Source organism: Chiloscyllium plagiosum, unplaced genomic scaffold, assembly GCF_037043375.1.
Source record: "Chiloscyllium plagiosum isolate Xiang-an unplaced genomic scaffold, Cpla_swu_hap1 HiC_scaffold_31, whole genome shotgun sequence".
NCBI classification, from domain to species: domain Eukaryota; kingdom Metazoa; phylum Chordata; class Chondrichthyes; order Orectolobiformes; family Hemiscylliidae; genus Chiloscyllium; species Chiloscyllium plagiosum.
Window position 1 is genome coordinate 5,655,102 of NW_028270169.1, and position 18,068 is coordinate 5,673,169.

General features: G+C 59.1%; 1 protein-coding gene across 2 annotated transcripts in view; it reads right to left on the reverse strand.

Annotated features, from left to right (window-relative positions):
• Positions 1–4,206: 4,206 nt before the first annotated feature.
• The window catches only part of sarm1 (sterile alpha and TIR motif containing 1), a 49,042-nt gene continuing 35,180 nt past the window's right edge, over positions 4,207–18,068 (reverse strand). Inside the window, exons 9-10 of one of the 2 annotated variants that reach the window (XR_015752314.1) lie at positions 5,657–7,297; positions 4,207–5,545 (exon numbers count right to left, since the gene is read on the reverse strand). Coding sequence is in view for 1 of the 2 variants with exons in the window: in XM_087977161.1 (XP_087833287.1) it covers positions 7,168–7,297 (130 nt within the window). In the remaining variant the exon portion in view is untranslated. Of the gene's footprint in view, positions 7,298–18,068 lie in introns of both variants that reach the window. The other variant, XM_087977161.1, reaches the window with a different exon arrangement.

Consider the following 18,068-nt stretch of genomic DNA (forward strand, 5'->3'; position numbering starts at 1 on the left):
AGGGAGCGCCGCACTGTCGGAGGGTCAGTGCTGAGGGAGCGCCGCACTGTCGGAGGGTCAGTGCTGAGGGAGAGCCGCACTGTCGGAGGGTCAGTGCTGAGGGAGAGCCGCACTGTCGGAGGGTCAGTGTTGAGGGAGTGCCGCACTGTCGGAGGGTCAGTGTTGAGGGAGTGCCGCACTGTTGGAGGGTCAGCGCTGAGGGAGCACCGCACTGTCAGAGGGTCAGTGCTGAGGGAGCGCCGCACTGTTGGAGGGTCAGTGCTGAGGGAAAGCCGCACTGTCGGAGGTCAGTGCTGAGGGAAAGCCGTACTGTCGGAGGGTCAGTGCTGAGGGAGCGCCGCACTGTCGGAGGGTCAGTGCTGAGGGAGCGCCGCACTGTCGGAGGGTCAGTGCTGAGGGAGTGCCGCACTGTCGGAGGGTCAGTGTTGAGGGAGTGCCGCACTGTCGGAGGGTCAGTGTTGAGGGAGTGCCGCACTGTTGGAGGGTCAGCGCTGAGGGAGCACCGCACTGTCAGAGGGTCAGTGCTGAGGGAGCGCCGCACTGTTGGAGGGTCAGTGCTGAGGGAAAGCCGCACTGTCGGAGGTCAGTGCTGAGGGAAAGCCGTACTGTCGGAGGGTCAGTGCTGAGGGAGCGCCGCACTGTCGGAGGGTCAGTGCTGAGGGAGTGCCGCACTGTCGGAGGGTCAGTGCTGAGGGAGCGCCGCACTGTCGGAGGGTCAGTGCTGAGGGAGCACCGCACTGTCACAGGGTAAGTGCTGAGGGAGTGACACACTGTCGGAGGGTCAGTGCTGAGGGAGTGCTGCACTGTCGGAAGGTCAGTGCTGAGGGAGTGACGCACTGTCAGAGGGACAGTGCTGAAGGAGCGCTGCACTGTCACAGGGTCAGTGCTGAGGGAGTGACTGACTGTCAGAGGGTCAGTGCTGAGGGAGAGCCACACTGTCGGAGAGTCAGCGCTGAGGGAGAGCCGCACTGTCGGAGGGTCAGTGCTGAGGGAGCGCCGCATTGTCGGAGGGTCAGTGCTGAGAGAGCGCCGCATTTAGATTTAGAAGTTTAGATTACTTACAGTGTGGAAACAGGCCCTTCGGCCCAACAAGTCCACACCGACCTGCCGAAGCGCAACCCACCCATACACCTACATTTACCCCTTTAACCTAACACTACGGGCAATTTAGCATGGCCAATTCACCTGACCCGCACATCTTTGGACTGTGGGAGGAAACCGGAGCACCCGGAGGAAACCCACGCAGACACGGGGAGAATGTGCAAACTCCACACAGTCAGTCGCCTGAGTCGGGAATTGAACCCGGGTCTACAGGCGCTGTGAGGCAGCAGTGCTAACCACTGGGCCACCGTGCCGCATTGTCGGAGGGTCAGTGCTGAGGGAGCGCCGCACTGTCTGAGGGTCAGTGCTGAGGGAGCGCCGCACTGTCGGAGGGTCAGTGCTGAGGGAGAGCCGCACTGTCGGAGGGTCAGTGCTGAGGGAGAGCCGCACTGTCGGAGGGTCAGTGTTGAGGGAGTGCCGCACTGTTGGAGGGTCAGCGCTGAGGGAAAGCCGCACTGTCGGAGGTCAGTGCTGAGGGAAAGCCGTACTGTCGGAGGGTCAGTGCTGAGGGAGCGCCGCACTGTCGGAGGGTCAGTGCTGAGGGAGTGCCGCACTGTCGGAGGGTCAGTGCTGAGGGAGCGCCGCACTGTCGGAGGCTCAGTGCTGAGGGAGCGCCGCACTGTCGGAGGCTCAGTGCTGAGGGAGCGCCGCACTGTCGGAGGCTCAGTGCTGAGGGAGCGCCGCACTGTCGGAGGCTCAGTGCTGAGGGAGCGCCGCACTGTCGGAGGCTCAGTGCTGAGGGAGTGCCACCCTGTCGGAGGGTCAGTGCTGAGGGAGTGCCGCACTGTCGGAGGGTCAGTGCTGAGGGAGTGCCGCACTGTCGGAGGGTCAATGCTGAGGGAGTGCCGCACTGTCGGAGGGTCAGTGCTGAGGGAGTGACGCACTGTCGGAGGGTCAGTGCTGAGGGAGTGGCGCACTGTCGGAGGGTCAGTGCTGAGGGAGCACCGCACTGTCACAGGGTAAGTGCTGAGGGAGTGACACACTGTCGGAGGGTCAGTGCTGAGGGAGTGCTGCACTGTCGGAAGGTCAGTGCTGAGGGAGTGACGCACTGTCGGAGGGTCAGTGCTGAGGGAGTGACTGACTGTCAGAGGGTCAGTGCTGAGGGAGAGCCACACTGTTGGAGAGTCAGCGCTGAGGGAGAGCCGCACTGTCGGAGGGTCAGCGCTGAGGGAGAGCCACACTGTCGGAGAGTCAGCGCTGAGGGAGAGCCACACTGTCGGAGGGTCAGTGCTGAGGGAGAGCCACACTGTCGGAGGGTCAGCGCTGAGGGAGAGCCACACTGTCGGAGAGTCAGCGCTGAGGGAGAGCCACACTGTCGGAGAGTCAGCGCTGAGGGAGAGCCGCACTGTCGGAGGGTCAGTGCTGAGGGAGAGCCACACTGTCGGAGAGTCAGCGCTGAGGGAGAGCCGCACTGTCGGAGGGTCAGTGCTGAGGGAGCGCCGCATTGTCGGAGGGTCAGTGCTGAGAGAGCGCCGCATTTAGATTTAGAAGTTTAGATTACTTACAGTGTGGAAACAGGCCCTTCGGCCCAACAAGTCCACACCGACCTGCCGAAGCGCAACCCACCCATACACCTACATTTACCCCTTTAACCTAACACTACGGGCAATTTAGCATGGCCAATTCACCTGACCCGCACATCTTTGGACTGTGGGAGGAAACCGGAGCACCCGGAGGAAACCCACGCAGACACGGGGAGAATGTGCAAACTCCACACAGTCAGTCGCCTGAGTCGGGAATTGAACCCGGGTCTACAGGCGCTGTGAGGCAGCAGTGCTAACCACTGGGCCACCGTGCCGCATTGTCGGAGGGTCAGTGCTGAGGGAGCGCCGCACTGTCTGAGGGTCAGTGCTGAGGGAGCGCCGCACTGTCGGAGGGTCAGTGCTGAGGGAGAGCCGCACTGTCGGAGGGTCAGTGCTGAGGGAGAGCCGCACTGTCGGAGGGTCAGTGTTGAGGGAGTGCCGCACTGTTGGAGGGTCAGCGCTGAGGGAAAGCCGCACTGTCGGAGGTCAGTGCTGAGGGAAAGCCGTACTGTCGGAGGGTCAGTGCTGAGGGAGCGCCGCACTGTCGGAGGGTCAGTGCTGAGGGAGTGCCGCACTGTCGGAGGGTCAGTGCTGAGGGAGCGCCGCACTGTCGGAGGCTCAGTGCTGAGGGAGCGCCGCACTGTCGGAGGCTCAGTGCTGAGGGAGCGCCGCACTGTCGGAGGCTCAGTGCTGAGGGAGCGCCGCACTGTCGGAGGCTCAGTGCTGAGGGAGCGCCGCACTGTCGGAGGCTCAGTGCTGAGGGAGTGCCACCCTGTCGGAGGGTCAGTGCTGAGGGAGTGCCGCACTGTCGGAGGGTCAGTGCTGAGGGAGTGCCGCACTGTCGGAGGGTCAATGCTGAGGGAGTGCCGCACTGTCGGAGGGTCAGTGCTGAGGGAGTGACGCACTGTCGGAGGGTCAGTGCTGAGGGAGTGGCGCACTGTCGGAGGGTCAGTGCTGAGGGAGCACCGCACTGTCACAGGGTAAGTGCTGAGGGAGTGACACACTGTCGGAGGGTCAGTGCTGAGGGAGTGCTGCACTGTCGGAAGGTCAGTGCTGAGGGAGTGACGCACTGTCGGAGGGTCAGTGCTGAGGGAGTGACTGACTGTCAGAGGGTCAGTGCTGAGGGAGAGCCACACTGTTGGAGAGTCAGCGCTGAGGGAGAGCCACACTGTCGGAGGGTCAGCGCTGAGGGAGAGCCACACTGTCGGAGAGTCAGCGCTGAGGGAGAGCCACACTGTCGGAGGGTCAGTGCTGAGGGAGAGCCACACTGTCGGAGGGTCAGCGCTGAGGGAGAGCCACACTGTCGGAGAGTCAGCGCTGAGGGAGAGCCACACTGTCGGAGAGTCAGCGCTGAGGGAGAGCCGCACTGTCGGAGGGTCAGTGCTGAGGGAGAGCCACACTGTCGGAGAGTCAGCGCTGAGGGAGAGCTGCACCGTCGGAGGGTCAGCGCTGAGGGAGAGCTGCACCGTCGGAGGGTCAGATACTTTCACACAACGAGGTTGACACCTTTCCAGTTGGCTGGAGTCTGAGCACCTTCGTCACTAACAGAGAAATAAGGAATCAGCTATGCAATCTCAGAATCTCTCCTGTAATGTCGACACTTTATTGAAGAGTTTGCTTAATACAATCAACTGTAGATTGACTTTTTCCATGTAAATTACATTATTGATAGTCCCTGCAATACGATGGGAGGTTGATTATTTCAGTATAATGCCCCTGAAACGAAAGAGAGGTTGAAGGCATTTGGAGTAAGTTCAGGCTGGGATCAGAATCTGATCTGTACTCACACCATTTCTGGCAAGTTAAACATATTCCCAGAGAGTTAATAAAGGCACAGGAAGGGGGCAGGGGGTCAATCAGGACAGCAAATCTCAGCTTATACCTGAGAAAGTAGCAGTGTTGGGTAAACATGCATAAAGTCCTTTGACACATTGACTGAGCTCACCAGGGGGATAGGATAACCAGCAACAGACACAGGAACCAACATGCAGATACAAGAGATGAAAGAGAATGGGAGGGACAGAGAAAGTCCATATGAAGGATAAGCAGAAAACAAAGAACCTGAGAGATGGAGTTTTCTGATTGACAGTTAATTGCCAAGCTTTCCTCAGGCATTCTCCATGGAAACACCTCTACCAATCATAGCTGACCAACCAACTATAGGCCACCAACCAACTATAGGCCACCAACCAACCATTGTGCACTAACCAATCATAGCCCACCAACCAACCATAGTGCACTAACCAATCATAGCCCACCAACCAACCTTAGCCCACCAACCAATCATAGCCCACCAACCAACCATAGTGCACGAACCAATCATAGCCCACCAACCAATCAGAGCCCACCAACCAACCATAGTGCACTAACCAATCATAGCCCACCAACCAATCATACCCCACCAACCAACCATAGTGTACTAACCAATCATAGCCCACCAACCAATCATACCCCACCAACCAACCATAGTGTACTAACCAATCATAGCCCACCAACCAATCATACCCCACCAACCAACTATAGTGCACTAACCAATCATAGCCCACCAACCAATCATAGCCCACCAACCAATCATACCCCACCAACCAACCATAGTGCACTAACCAATCATAGCCCACCAACAAACCATAGTGCACTAACCAATCATAGCCCACCAACCAACCATAGTGCATTAACCAATCATAGCCCACCAACCAACTATAGTGCACTAACCAATCATAGCCCACCAACCATAGTGCACTAACCAATCATAGCCCACCAACCAACCATAATGCACTAACCTATCATAGCCCACCAACCAACCATAGTGCACTAACCAATCATAGCCCATCAACCAACCAGATTGTACTAACCAATCATAGCCCACCAACCAACCAGTGTACTAACCAATCAATCATAGCCTACCAACCAACCATAGTGCACTAACCAATCATAGCCCACCAACCAACCAGTGTACTAACCAATCAATCATAGCCTACCAACCAACCATAGTGTACTAACCAATCATAGCCTACCAACCAACCAGAGTGTACTTAACCAATCATTGCCCACCAACCAACCAAACAGCGCTCTTCTTGTGTGAACAGTGTGAACATGTTGTTCCCCTTTACATTGGTATTTCTTGTGAATTGTCCAAGATTTAAAACTTCGATAAAATATGTTTTTCTTTAGCAAATGTTGAGTAATGGAGAATAATTAAATGTTTATTAAATCGTTCACTGATGGTCACACTTTAAATCTAATACCCCAGTCCACTTTAGCTAATTCATAGATGGCTGTAATTAGATTTAATACTTTCCCTTCAAATGAAGTATTTAACTCTGCACCAGAATCTGAGATTTTACCATTTTATGATCACTCTTGCCCAGGGGATCCCTCAGTAAGAGATGATGAACTAACTCTGTTTCATTAAGGTTGAGTTTCAAAATCGCCTCTTCCCTGGTTAGATTCACGTGACCAGGTGGTGGGAGGGACCCCCAGGGAATGAATGGCAGGGAATGGGACCCTGTCTGTGGCAGGGGGACTGGGAGAGGGCAGACGACAGGGACTGGTTGGGGGGGGGGGGTGGGGGGGGGGGAAGATTGTGGTGTCAGGGGGTGCAGAGGGGCACTCTGACTGGGGAGCTCTGTGTGGGGCACCTGAACTTGTGGGGTGTGGAACATGAGCTGTGAGAGCGTGAATGGCAGAGCGCAATGTGAGAGTGACCCTGAGTGTAAATTACAGTGGCTCAATGGTTAGCACCGCTGCCTCCCAGCACCAGGGACCCGGGTTTGATGCCAGCCTTTGGCGACTGACTGTGTGGAGTTTGCACGTTCTCCCCGTGTCTGCGTAGGCTTCCTCCGGGTGCTCCGGTTTCTTCCCACAGTCACCAAGATGTGCAGGTCAGGGTGGATTGGCCATGGGGAGTGCAGGGTTACAGAGATGGGGTAGGGGGTTGGTTTGGGTGGGATGCTCTTCAGAGGGTCAGGGTGGTCTCGATGGGTTCTACAGATTTGCCAGGTCAAAGCAGACGCCCCTTGGCTACCCTCATTGCCCCCTGAGGTATCTGCTGGTGGCAGGTATGTGTGCAGGAGTGGCACTGGGCTCACCAGCAGCAGGCTGTAATCCATCAGAGTCCCCCAGTAGAGGGTTCACCAGTTCCCTCACTAGAACCAGCAACACCCACTGCCGGAGTGACAGAGATTTAATGCGTTGCTGAGAAATCTCCCCTCCCTCCCTCCCCCTCACCGCTTTGTCAGCAAGAACAAAGGAAAACCACTCAGGAACCTACCCCCTCATTTCCTGATTCCAACTCCCTGAGAAACACTGAAGACCCAGTCCGAGACAGAGACAGAGGGAGTTGCCTCCCAGACATCACACTAATGCCAGCCACTGGCACCTGATTACACACGCGTGGCTGGTGTTGTCTTTGGCTGCTCTTGACACACACAGCACTCGCCATCAACGGTGTGGGGAGGAGAGGGTTGGGTTGTGGAGTAGGAGACTGAGAGCTGTCCTGGTCAATCACTGGTGGGTGGAGGGTAGGCTCAGGAACAAGCTGCGGCTAGCCGTGGTGGATCCCGACTGCTTTCAAGCCAGCGTCTGCCGGAACGGCTGGGCACGCTTTCTGGAAAGGAGCATGAAGGAAGCGTAAAATCTTCTCAATACTGGCATCCTGGTATTCGTGAGACCACCTGCATTGGGTTTGGTGGGGGGGAAGGTGAGGGTGAACACAAGCAGATGAAGACAGCACCTACAGTAACAGGAAAACAAACCCTGGTGGGTCCAAACAGTAAATAGAGAGGCTGCTCTGTACGGATCTTAGTGGGCACCAGGAGGCCATTCACCCCTTCAAGCCCATACTGTCATTCAGTGAAATCACGGTTGCGGAACTTTTCTTAAATTCAGTAATGGGATGTGGACTCAGCAGGCCAGGTCAATATTTATTGTCCATTCCTAATTGCCCAGAGGGCAGGTATCACTGTGGGTCTGGAGTCACGTATAGGCCAGATCAGGTAAAGATGGCAGTTTCCTTCCCCAAAGGGCATTAGTGAACCAGGTGGGTTTTCTGACAATCTGCAATGGGTTCATCGTCCTATTTGACTCAGACACAGGTTTTATTTATTGATTCAAACTGAAATAAACCTCAGCATTACAGTTTCATCACTCCTTCAGAATCAGTAATTACTCCTCTCAGTGGGAGCACATTCCTCCTTCTCCAGACCTCCATGTGGAGAACTGTTCCTGAACACCTCCCTGGACGAGCCTGATTCTGGTCATTTCCACAACTGCTGCTGTCAATACTGACTGTACCAGAGGACTCTGCATCAGGGACACAAGGCTGATTCCACAGGACACGAGCATCAATGAGGAGGTGGTCATTTCCTGAACTGCCCTTCAACTGGACAGACCTGGAGTCACGTGTAGGCAGATTGCCTTCCTTAAAGGGTCACCAGTCAATCCGGCGGTACTGAGAGTTTCACGCTCTCCTTCACTGTAACTAGCTTTACATTCCCAGGTTTATTATTTACATTTAACCAGTTATTCTGTGGGATTTGAACCCGTCTTCCCAGGATTACCTATCCAGTAGCATCATACCAACACACCTCCTTTGCCTTTCACACCACAATGAAATACATCTCTCTCTCGTCTCTCTCTTTCTCAATCTCTCACTAAATCTCTCATTCTCATCACTCTATCTCCTCTCCGACTTCAATCTCTCTCTTCTCACTTTCCCTCTTTCTCAACCTTTCTCTATCTCTCTCTCTCTCTCGCTCTCTCCCCCTCTCAAACACTCCCTTTGAAAATCCTGTTAAGATCAGTCAGATCACTGGATGGAATGTTTAAACTAGAGGCCATCAACATGAGACAATCCCGAACAAACCCAGTCAGAAATTCAAGAGAATCTTTCTCACCCAGAGAGTGGGAATGATGTGGGACTGGGAGGGAGTGAGGGGGATATGTCGATATGCTGAGAGAGGCGATGGAAGAATTTGAATCTAATACAAATCTGATATTCAAACTCATGATCATGAAACAACTGTGTGTTAATTAATGTCATTAAGGGAGGGAAACTGCTGTCCTTCCCTGGCCTGGCCTACACGTGACTCCAGACCATTAGTCCCTCAATTGCCTCAGAAATGGCCCAGTAAACCATTCAGCTATATGTGAGGCAACTGGTAACAGGCAATAAATACCATCCCAACAGTGATCCATGAGGACATATTGAAAGGTGAGGGTGAGCTGGATCGACACATCAGAGAGAGGAATATATTTTACAACAATGGCTTAATCTCAGGAGAAAGGAATTGGCTGTTTGGGATTGGGATGAGAAAATGTGTTTTTCACTCACTGGGGTTGTGAATGTTTGGAAGTCTGTCTCCGGTAGAGACTGTTTGATGGGGGAGTTGCGGGCGTGGGGGAAAATACAGGGAGACACTAGATCAGCCTCCACCTTCCTGAAACAGGAATCAGACTCGAAGGGCTGAATGGCCCGCTGTCTGCTCCTGTTTCGGATCAGGATGCTCCGACAGAGTGAAATGAGAGGAGGAGGGGTTAGGAGGAGCACAGGGCAGGTGGGCCCAACGGGCACCCAGAATAGAGCTGGAGGTGGTATCCAGGTCAGCTTCAGCTGATGGAGTGGAGACCACAGGAACCGGGATAGAGGGAACATGGGCCCGGGATAGAGGGAACGGGGGACCTGGATAGAGGGAACAGGGGCCTGGAATAGAGGGAACAGGGGCCCGGGATAGAGGGAACATGGGCCCAGGAGAGAGGGAACGGGGGCCTGGGATAGAGGGAACATGGGCCCGGGATAGAGGGAACGGGGGACCGGGATAGAGGGAACGGGGGCCTGGGATAGAGTGAACGGGGGCCCGGGAGAGAGGGAACAGGGGCCCGGGATAGAGGGAACAGGGGCCCGGGATAGAGGGAACGGGGGCCTGGGATAGAGGGATCGGGGACTGGGATAGAGGGAACATGGGCACGAGATAGAGGGAACTTGGGCACGAGATAGAGGGCACATGGGCCAGGGATAGAGAGAACGGGGGCCTGGAATAGAGGGAACGGGGGCCCGGGATAGAGGGAACATGGGCCCGGGATAGAGGGAACAGGGGCCTGGGATAGAGTGAACGGGGGCCCGGGATAGAGGGAACAGGGGCCCGGGATAGAGGGAACAGGGGCCCGGGATAGAGGGAACGGGGGCCTGGGATAGAGGGATCGGGGACTGGGATAGAGGGAACGGGGGACCGGGATAGAGGGAACGGGGGCCTGGGATAGAGGGAACAGGGGCCCGGGATAGAGGGAACAGGGGCCTGGGATAGAGGGAACAGGGGCCCGGGATAGAGGGAACAGGGGCCTGGGATAGAGGGAACAGGGGCCCGGGATAGAGGGAACGGGGGCCCTGGATAGAGGGAACGGGGGCCCGGGATAGATGGAACGGGGACTGGGATAGAGGGAACGGGGGCCTGGGATAGAGGGAACGGGGGCCTGGGATAGAGGGATCGGGGGCCTGGGATAGAGGGAACGGGGGCCTGGGATAGAGGGAACAAGGTCCGGGGATAGAAGGAACAGGGGCCTGGGATAGAGGGAAGGGGGGCCCGGGATAGAGGGAACAAGGTCCGGGGATAGAGGGAACAGGGGCCTGGGATAGAGGGAACAGGGGCCCCGGATATAGGGAACGGGGGCCCTGGATAGAGGGAACGGGGGGCTGGGATAGACGGAACGGGGGCCTGGGATAGAGGGAAGGGGAGCCCTGGATAGAGGGAACGGGGACCTGGGATAGAGGGAACGGGGGCCTGGGATAGAGGGAACGGGGGCTTGGGATAGAGGGAACAGGGGCCTGGGATAGGGGAACAGGGGCCTGGGATAGAGGGAATGGGGGCCTGAGATAGAGGAACGGGGGCCCTGGATAGAGGGAACGGGGGCACGGGATAGAGGGAATGGGGGCCTGATATTGAGGGAACGGGGGCCCGGGATAGAGGGAAGGGGGGCCTGGGATAGAGGGAACGGGGTCCCTGGATAGAGGGAACGGGGGCCCGGGATAGAGGGAACAGGGGCCTGGGATAGAGGGAACAGGGGCCTGGGATAGAGGGAACGGGGGCCTGAGATAGAGGGAACGGGGGACTGGGATAGAGGGAACGGGGGACTGGGATAGAGGGAACGGGGACCGGGATAGAGGGAACAGGAGCCTGGGATAGAGGAAACAGGGACTGGGATAGAGGGAATACATGGCCCGGGATAGAGGGAATGGGGGCCACGGATAGAGGAAACAGGGACCGGGATAGAGGGAACGGGGACTGGGATAGAGTGAATGGGTCCCAGGATAGAGGGAACGGGGACCGGGACAGAGGGAACAAATGGCACGGGATAGAGGGAACAGGGACTGGGATGGAGGGAACGGGGATTGGGATAGAGGGAACAGGGACTGGGATAGAGGGAACACAGGGCCGGGATAGAGTAATGGGCACCGGGATAGAGGGAACGGGGGCCTGGGATTGAGGGAACGGGGACTGGGATAGAGGGAACACAGGGCCCGGGGTAGAGGGAACGGGGACCTGGGATAGAGGAAACAGGGGCCTGGGATAGAGGGAACGGGGACCTGGATAGAGGGAATGGGGATCAGGATAGAGGGAACGGGGGCACGGGATAGAGGGAACACAGGGCCCAGGATAGAGGAAACAGGGACCGGGATAGAGGGAACGGGTCCCAGGATAGAGGGAACGGGGGACCGGGACAGAGGGAACACAGGGCGCGGGATAGAGGGAACGGGGACCGGGATAGAAGGAACAGGGGCATAGTATAGAGGGAATGGGGGCCTGTGATAGAGGGAACGGGGGCCCGGAATAGAGGGAACGGGGGCCGGGATAGAGGGAACAGGGGTCCGGGATAGAGGGAACATGGGCCCGGGATAGAGGGAACGGGGGACCTGGATAGAGGGAACAGGGGCCTGGAATAGAGGGAACAGGGGCCCGGGATAGAGGGAGTGGGGACCTGGATAGAGGGAACGGGGGCACGGGATAGAGGGAACACAGGGCACGGGATAGAGGGAACACAGGGCACGGGATAGTGGAAACAGGGACCGGGATAGAGAGAACAAAGGGCCCGGGATAGAGGAAGTACATGGCTCGGGATAGAGGGAACAGGGACCGGGATAGAGGGAACGGGGGCCTGTGATAGAGGGAACACAGGGCCCGGGATAGAGGGAACACAGGGCCTAGGATAAAGGGAACACAGGGCCCGGGACAGAGGGAACGGGGGCCTGGGATAGAGGGAACACAGGGCCCGGGATAGAGGGAACGGGGACTGGGATAGAGGGAACATAGGGCCCGGGATAAAGGGAACACAGGGCCCGGGATAGAGGGAACACAGGGCCCGGGAAATAGGGAACGGGGGCCTGGGATAGAGGGAACGGGGGCCTGGGATAGAGGGAACGGGGGCCCGGGATAGAGGGAACGGAGGCCCGGGATAGGGGGAACGGGGGCCTGGGATAGAGGGAACAGGGACCCGGGATAGAGGGAACGAAGTGCCCGGGATAGAGGGAATGGGGGCCCTGGATAGAGGGATCAGGGGCCCGGGATAGAGGGATTGGGGGCCCGGGATAGAGTGAACAGGGGCCTGGGATAGAGGGAACAGGGGCCCGGGATAGAGGGAACGAAGTGCCCGGGATAGAGGGAACGAAGTGCCCGGGATAGAGGGAATGGGGGCCCTGGATAGAGGGATCGGGGGCCCGGGATAGAGGGATCGGGGGCCCGGGATAGAGGGAACGGGGGCCCGGGATAGAGGGAACGGGGGCCTGGGATAGAGGGAACAGGGGCCTGGGATAGCGGGAACGGGGTCCCGGGATAGAGGGAACAGGTCCCAGGATAGAGGGAGTGGGGACCTGGATAGAGGGAATAAAGGGCCCGGGATAGAGGAAATACATGGCTCGGGATAGAGGGAACAGGGACCGGGATAGAGGGAACGGAGGCCTGGGATAGAGGGAACACAGGGCCCGGGATAGAGGGAACGGGGACCGGGATAGAGGGAACACAGGGCCCGGGATAAAGGGAAAACAGGGCCCGGGATAGAGGGAACGGGGGCCTGGGATAGAGGGAACACAGGGCCCGGGATAGAGGGAACGGGGACTGGGATAGAGGGAACATAGGGCCCGGGATAGAGGGAACACAGGGCCCGGGATAGAGGGAACACAGGGCCCGGGAAATAGGGAATGGGGGCCTGGGATAGAGGGAACCGGGGCCTGGGATAGAGGGAACAGGGGCCCGGCAGAGAGGGAACAGGGGCCCGGGACAGAGGGAACGGGGGCCTGGGATAGAGGGAACAAATGGCACGGGATAGAGGGAACAGGGACTGGGATGGAGGGAACGGGGACTGGGATAGAGGGAACACAGGGCCGGGATAGAGTAATGGGCACCGGGATAGAGGGAACGGGGGCCTGGGATTGAGGGAACGGGGACTGGGATAGAGGGAACACAGGGCCCGGGGTAGAGGGAACGGGGACCTGGGATAGAGGAAACAGGGGCCTGGGATAGAGGGAACGGGGACCTGGATAGAGGGAATGGGGATCAGGATAGAGGGAACGGGGGCACGGGATAGAGGGAACACAGGGCCCAGGATAGAGGAAACAGGGACCGGGATAGAGGGAACGGGTCCCAGGATAGAGGGAACGGGGGACCGGGACAGAGGGAACACAGGGCGCGGGATAGAGGGAACGGGGACCGGGATAGAAGGAACAGGGGCACAGTATAGAGGGAACGGGGGCATGTGATAGAGGGAACGGGGGCCCGGGATAGAAGGAACGGGGGCCCGGGATAGAGGGAACAGGGGTCCGGGATAGAGGGAACGGGGACCGGGATAGAGCGAACGGGGACTGGGATAGAGGGAACGGGTCCCAGGATAGAGGGAGTGGGGACCTGGATAGAGGGAACGGGGGCACGGGATAGAGGGAACACAGGGCACGGGATAGAGGGAACACAGGGCACGGGATAGTGGAAACAGGGACCGGGATAGAGGGAACAAAGGGCCCGGGATAGAGGAAGTACATGGCTCGGGATAGAGGGAACAGGGACCGGGATAGAGGGAACGGGGGCCTGGGATAGAGGGAACACAGGGCCCGGGATAGAGGGAACACAGGGCCTGGGATAAAGGGAACACAGGGCCCGGGACAGAGGGAACGGGGGCCTGGGATAGAGGGAACACAGGGCCCGGGATAGAGGGAACGGGGACTGGGATAGAGGGAATGGGGGCCTGAGATAGAGGAACGGGGGACTGGGATAGAGGGAACGGGGGCACGGGATAGAGGGAATGGGGGCCTGATATTGAGGGAACGGGGGCCCGGGATAGAGGGAAGGGGGGCCTGGGATAGAGGGAACGGGGTCCCTGGATAGAGGGAACGGGGGCCCGGGATAGAGGGAACAGGGGCCTGGGATAGAGGGAACAGGGGCCTGGGATAGAGGGAACGGGGGCCTGAGATAGAGGGAACGGGGGACTGGGATAGAGGGAACGGGGGACTGGGATAGAGGGAACGGGGACCGGGATAGAGGGAACAGGAGCCTGGGATAGAGGAAACAGGGACTGGGATAGAGGGAATACATGGCCCGGGATAGAGGGAATGGGGGCCACGGATAGAGGAAACAGGGACCGGGATAGAGGGAACGGGGACTGGGATAGAGTGAATGGGTCCCAGGATAGAGGGAACGGGGACCGGGACAGAGGGAACAAATGGCACGGGATAGAGGGAACAGGGACTGGGATGGAGGGAACGGGGATTGGGATAGAGGGAACAGGGACTGGGATAGAGGGAACACAGGGCCGGGATAGAGTAATGGGCACCGGGATAGAGGGAACGGGGGCCTGGGATTGAGGGAACAGGGACTGGGATAGAGGGAACACAGGGCCCGGGGTAGAGGGAACGGGGACCTGGGATAGAGGAAACAGGGGCCTGGGATAGAGGGAACGGGGACCTGGATAGAGGGAATGGGGATCAGGATAGAGGGAACGGGGGCACGGGATAGAGGGAACACAGGGCCCAGGATAGAGGAAACAGGGACCGGGATAGAGGGAACGGGTCCCAGGATAGAGGGAACGGGGGACCGGGACAGAGGGAACACAGGGCGCGGGATAGAGGGAACGGGGACCGGGATAGAAGGAACAGGGGCACAGTATAGATGGAATGGGGGCCTGTGATAGAGGGAACGGGGGCCCGGGATAGAGGGAACGGGGGCCGGGATAGAGGGAACAGGGGTCCGGGATAGAGGGAACGGGGACCGGGATAGAGCGAACGGGGACTGGGATAGAGGGAACGGGTCCCAGGATAGAGGGAGTGGGGACCTGGATAGAGGGAACGGGGGCACGGGATAGAGGGAACACAGGGCACGGGATAGAGGGAACACAGGGCACGGGATAGTGGAAACAGGGACCGGGATAGAGGGAACAAAGGGCCCGGGATAGAGGAAGTACATGGCTCGGGATAGAGGGAACAGGGACCGGGATAGAGGGAACGGGGGCCTGTGATAGAGGGAACACAGGGCCCGGGATAGAGGGAACACAGGGCCTAGGATAAAGGGAACACAGGGCCCGGGACAGAGGGAACGGGGGCCTGGGATAGAGGGAACACAGGGCCCGGGATAGAGGGAACGGGGACTGGGATAGAGGGAACATAGGGCCCGGGATAAAGGGAACACAGGGCCCGGGATAGAGGGAACACAGGGCCCGGGAAATAGGGAACGGGGGCCTGGGATAGAGGGAACGGGGGCCTGGGATAGAGGGAACGGGGGCCCGGGATAGAGGGAACGGAGGCCCGGGATAGGGGGAACGGGGGCCTGGGATAGAGGGAACAGGGACCCGGGATAGAGGGAACGAAGTGCCCGGGATAGAGGGAATGGGGGCCCTGGATAGAGGGATCAGGGGCCCGGGATAGAGGGATTGGGGGCCCGGGATAGAGTGAACAGGGGCCTGGGATAGAGGGAACAGGGGCCCGGGATAGAGGGAACGAAGTGCCCGGGATAGAGGGAACGAAGTGCCCGGGATAGAGGGAATGGGGGCCCTGGATAGAGGGATCGGGGGCCCGGGATAGAGGGATCGGGGGCCCGGGATAGAGGGAACGGGGGCCCGGGATAGAGGGAACGGGGGCCTGGGATAGAGGGAACAGGGGCCTGGGATAGCGGGAACGGGGTCCCGGGATAGAGGGAACAGGTCCCAGGATAGAGGGAGTGGGGACCTGGATAGAGGGAATAAAGGGCCCGGGATAGAGGAAATACATGGCTCGGGATAGAGGGAACAGGGACCGGGATAGAGGGAACGGAGGCCTGGGATAGAGGGAACACAGGGCCCGGGATAGAGGGAACGGGGACCGGGATAGAGGGAACACAGGGCCCGGGATAAAGGGAAAACAGGGCCCGGGATAGAGGGAACGGGGGCCTGGGATAGAGGGAACACAGGGCCCGGGATAGAGGGAACGGGGACTGGGATAGAGGGAACATAGGGCCCGGGATAGAGGGAACACAGGGCCCGGGATAGAGGGAACACAGGGCCCGGGAAATAGGGAATGGGGGCCTGGGATAGAGGGAACCGGGGCCTGGGATAGAGGGAACAGGGGCCCGGCAGAGAGGGAACAGGGGCCCGGGACAGAGGGAACGGGGGCCTGGGATAGAGGGAACAAATGGCACGGGATAGAGGGAACAGGGACTGGGATGGAGGGAACGGGGACTGGGATAGAGGGAACACAGGGCCGGGATAGAGTAATGGGCACCGGGATAGAGGGAACGGGGGCCTGGGATTGAGGGAACGGGGACTGGGATAGAGGGAACACAGGGCCCGGGGTAGAGGGAACGGGGACCTGGGATAGAGGAAACAGGGGCCTGGGATAGAGGGAACGGGGACCTGGATAGAGGGAATGGGGATCAGGATAGAGGGAACGGGGGCACGGGATAGAGGGAACACAGGGCCCAGGATAGAGGAAACAGGGACCGGGATAGAGGGAACGGGTCCCAGGATAGAGGGAACGGGGGACCGGGACAGAGGGAACACAGGGCGCGGGATAGAGGGAACGGGGACCGGGATAGAAGGAACAGGGGCACAGTATAGAGGGAACGGGGGCCTGTGATAGAGGGAACGGGGGCCCGGGATAGAGGGAACGGGGGCCCGGGATAGAGGGAACAGGGGTCCGGGATAGAGGGAACGGGGACCGGGATAGAGCGAACGGGGACTGGGATAGAGGGAACGGGTCCCAGGATAGAGGGAGTGGGGACCTGGATAGAGGGAACGGGGGCACGGGATAGAGGGAACACAGGGCACGGGATAGAGGGAACACAGGGCACGGGATAGTGGAAACAGGGACCGGGATAGAGGGAACAAAGGGCCCGGGATAGAGGAAGTACATGGCTCGGGATAGAGGGAACAGGGACCGGGATAGAGGGAACGGGGGCCTGGGATAGAGGGAACACAGGGCCCGGGATAGAGGGAACACAGGGCCTGGGATAAAGGGAACACAGGGCCCGGGACAGAGGGAACGGGGGCCTGGGATAGAGGGAACACAGGGCCCGGGATAGAGGGAACGGGGACTGGGATAGAGGGAACATAGGGCCCGGGATAAAGGGAACACAGGGCCCGGGATAGAGGGAACACAGGGCCCGGGAAATAGGGAACGGGGGCCTGGGATAGAGGGAACGGGGGCCTGGGATAGAGGGAACGGGGGCCCGGGATAGAGGGAACGGAGGCCCGGGATAGGGGGAACGGGGGCCTGGGATAGAGGGAACAGGGACCCGGGATAGAGGGAACGAAGTGCCCGGGATAGAGGGAATGGGGGCCCTGGATAGAGGGATCAGGGGCCCGGGATAGAGGGATTGGGGGCCCGGGATAGAGTGAACAGGGGCCTGGGATAGAGGGAACAGGGGCCCGGGATAGAGGGAACGAAGTGCCCGGGATAGAGGGAACGAAGTGCCCGGGATAGAGGGAATGGGGGCCCTGGATAGAGGGATCGGGGGCCCGGGATAGAGGGAACGGGGGCCCGGGATAGAGGGAACGGGGGCCTGGGATAGAGGGAACAGGGGCCTGGGATAGCGGGAACGGGGTCCCGGGATAGAGGGAACAGGTCCCAGGATAGAGGGAGTGGGGACCTGGATAGAGGGAATAAAGGGCCCGGGATAGAGGAAATACATGGCTCGGGATAGAGGGAACAGGGACCGGGATAGAGGGAACGGAGGCCTGGGATAGAGGGAACACAGGGCCCGGGATAGAGGGAACGGGGACCGGGATAGAGGGAACACAGGGCCCGGGATAAAGGGAAAACAGGGCCCGGGATAGAGGGAACGGGGGCCTGGGATAGAGGGAACACAGGGCCCGGGATAGAGGGAACGGGGACTGGGATAGAGGGAACATAGGGCCCGGGATAGAGGGAACACAGGGCCCGGGATAGAGGGAACACAGGGCCCGGGAAATAGGGAATGGGGGCCTGGGATAGAGGGAACC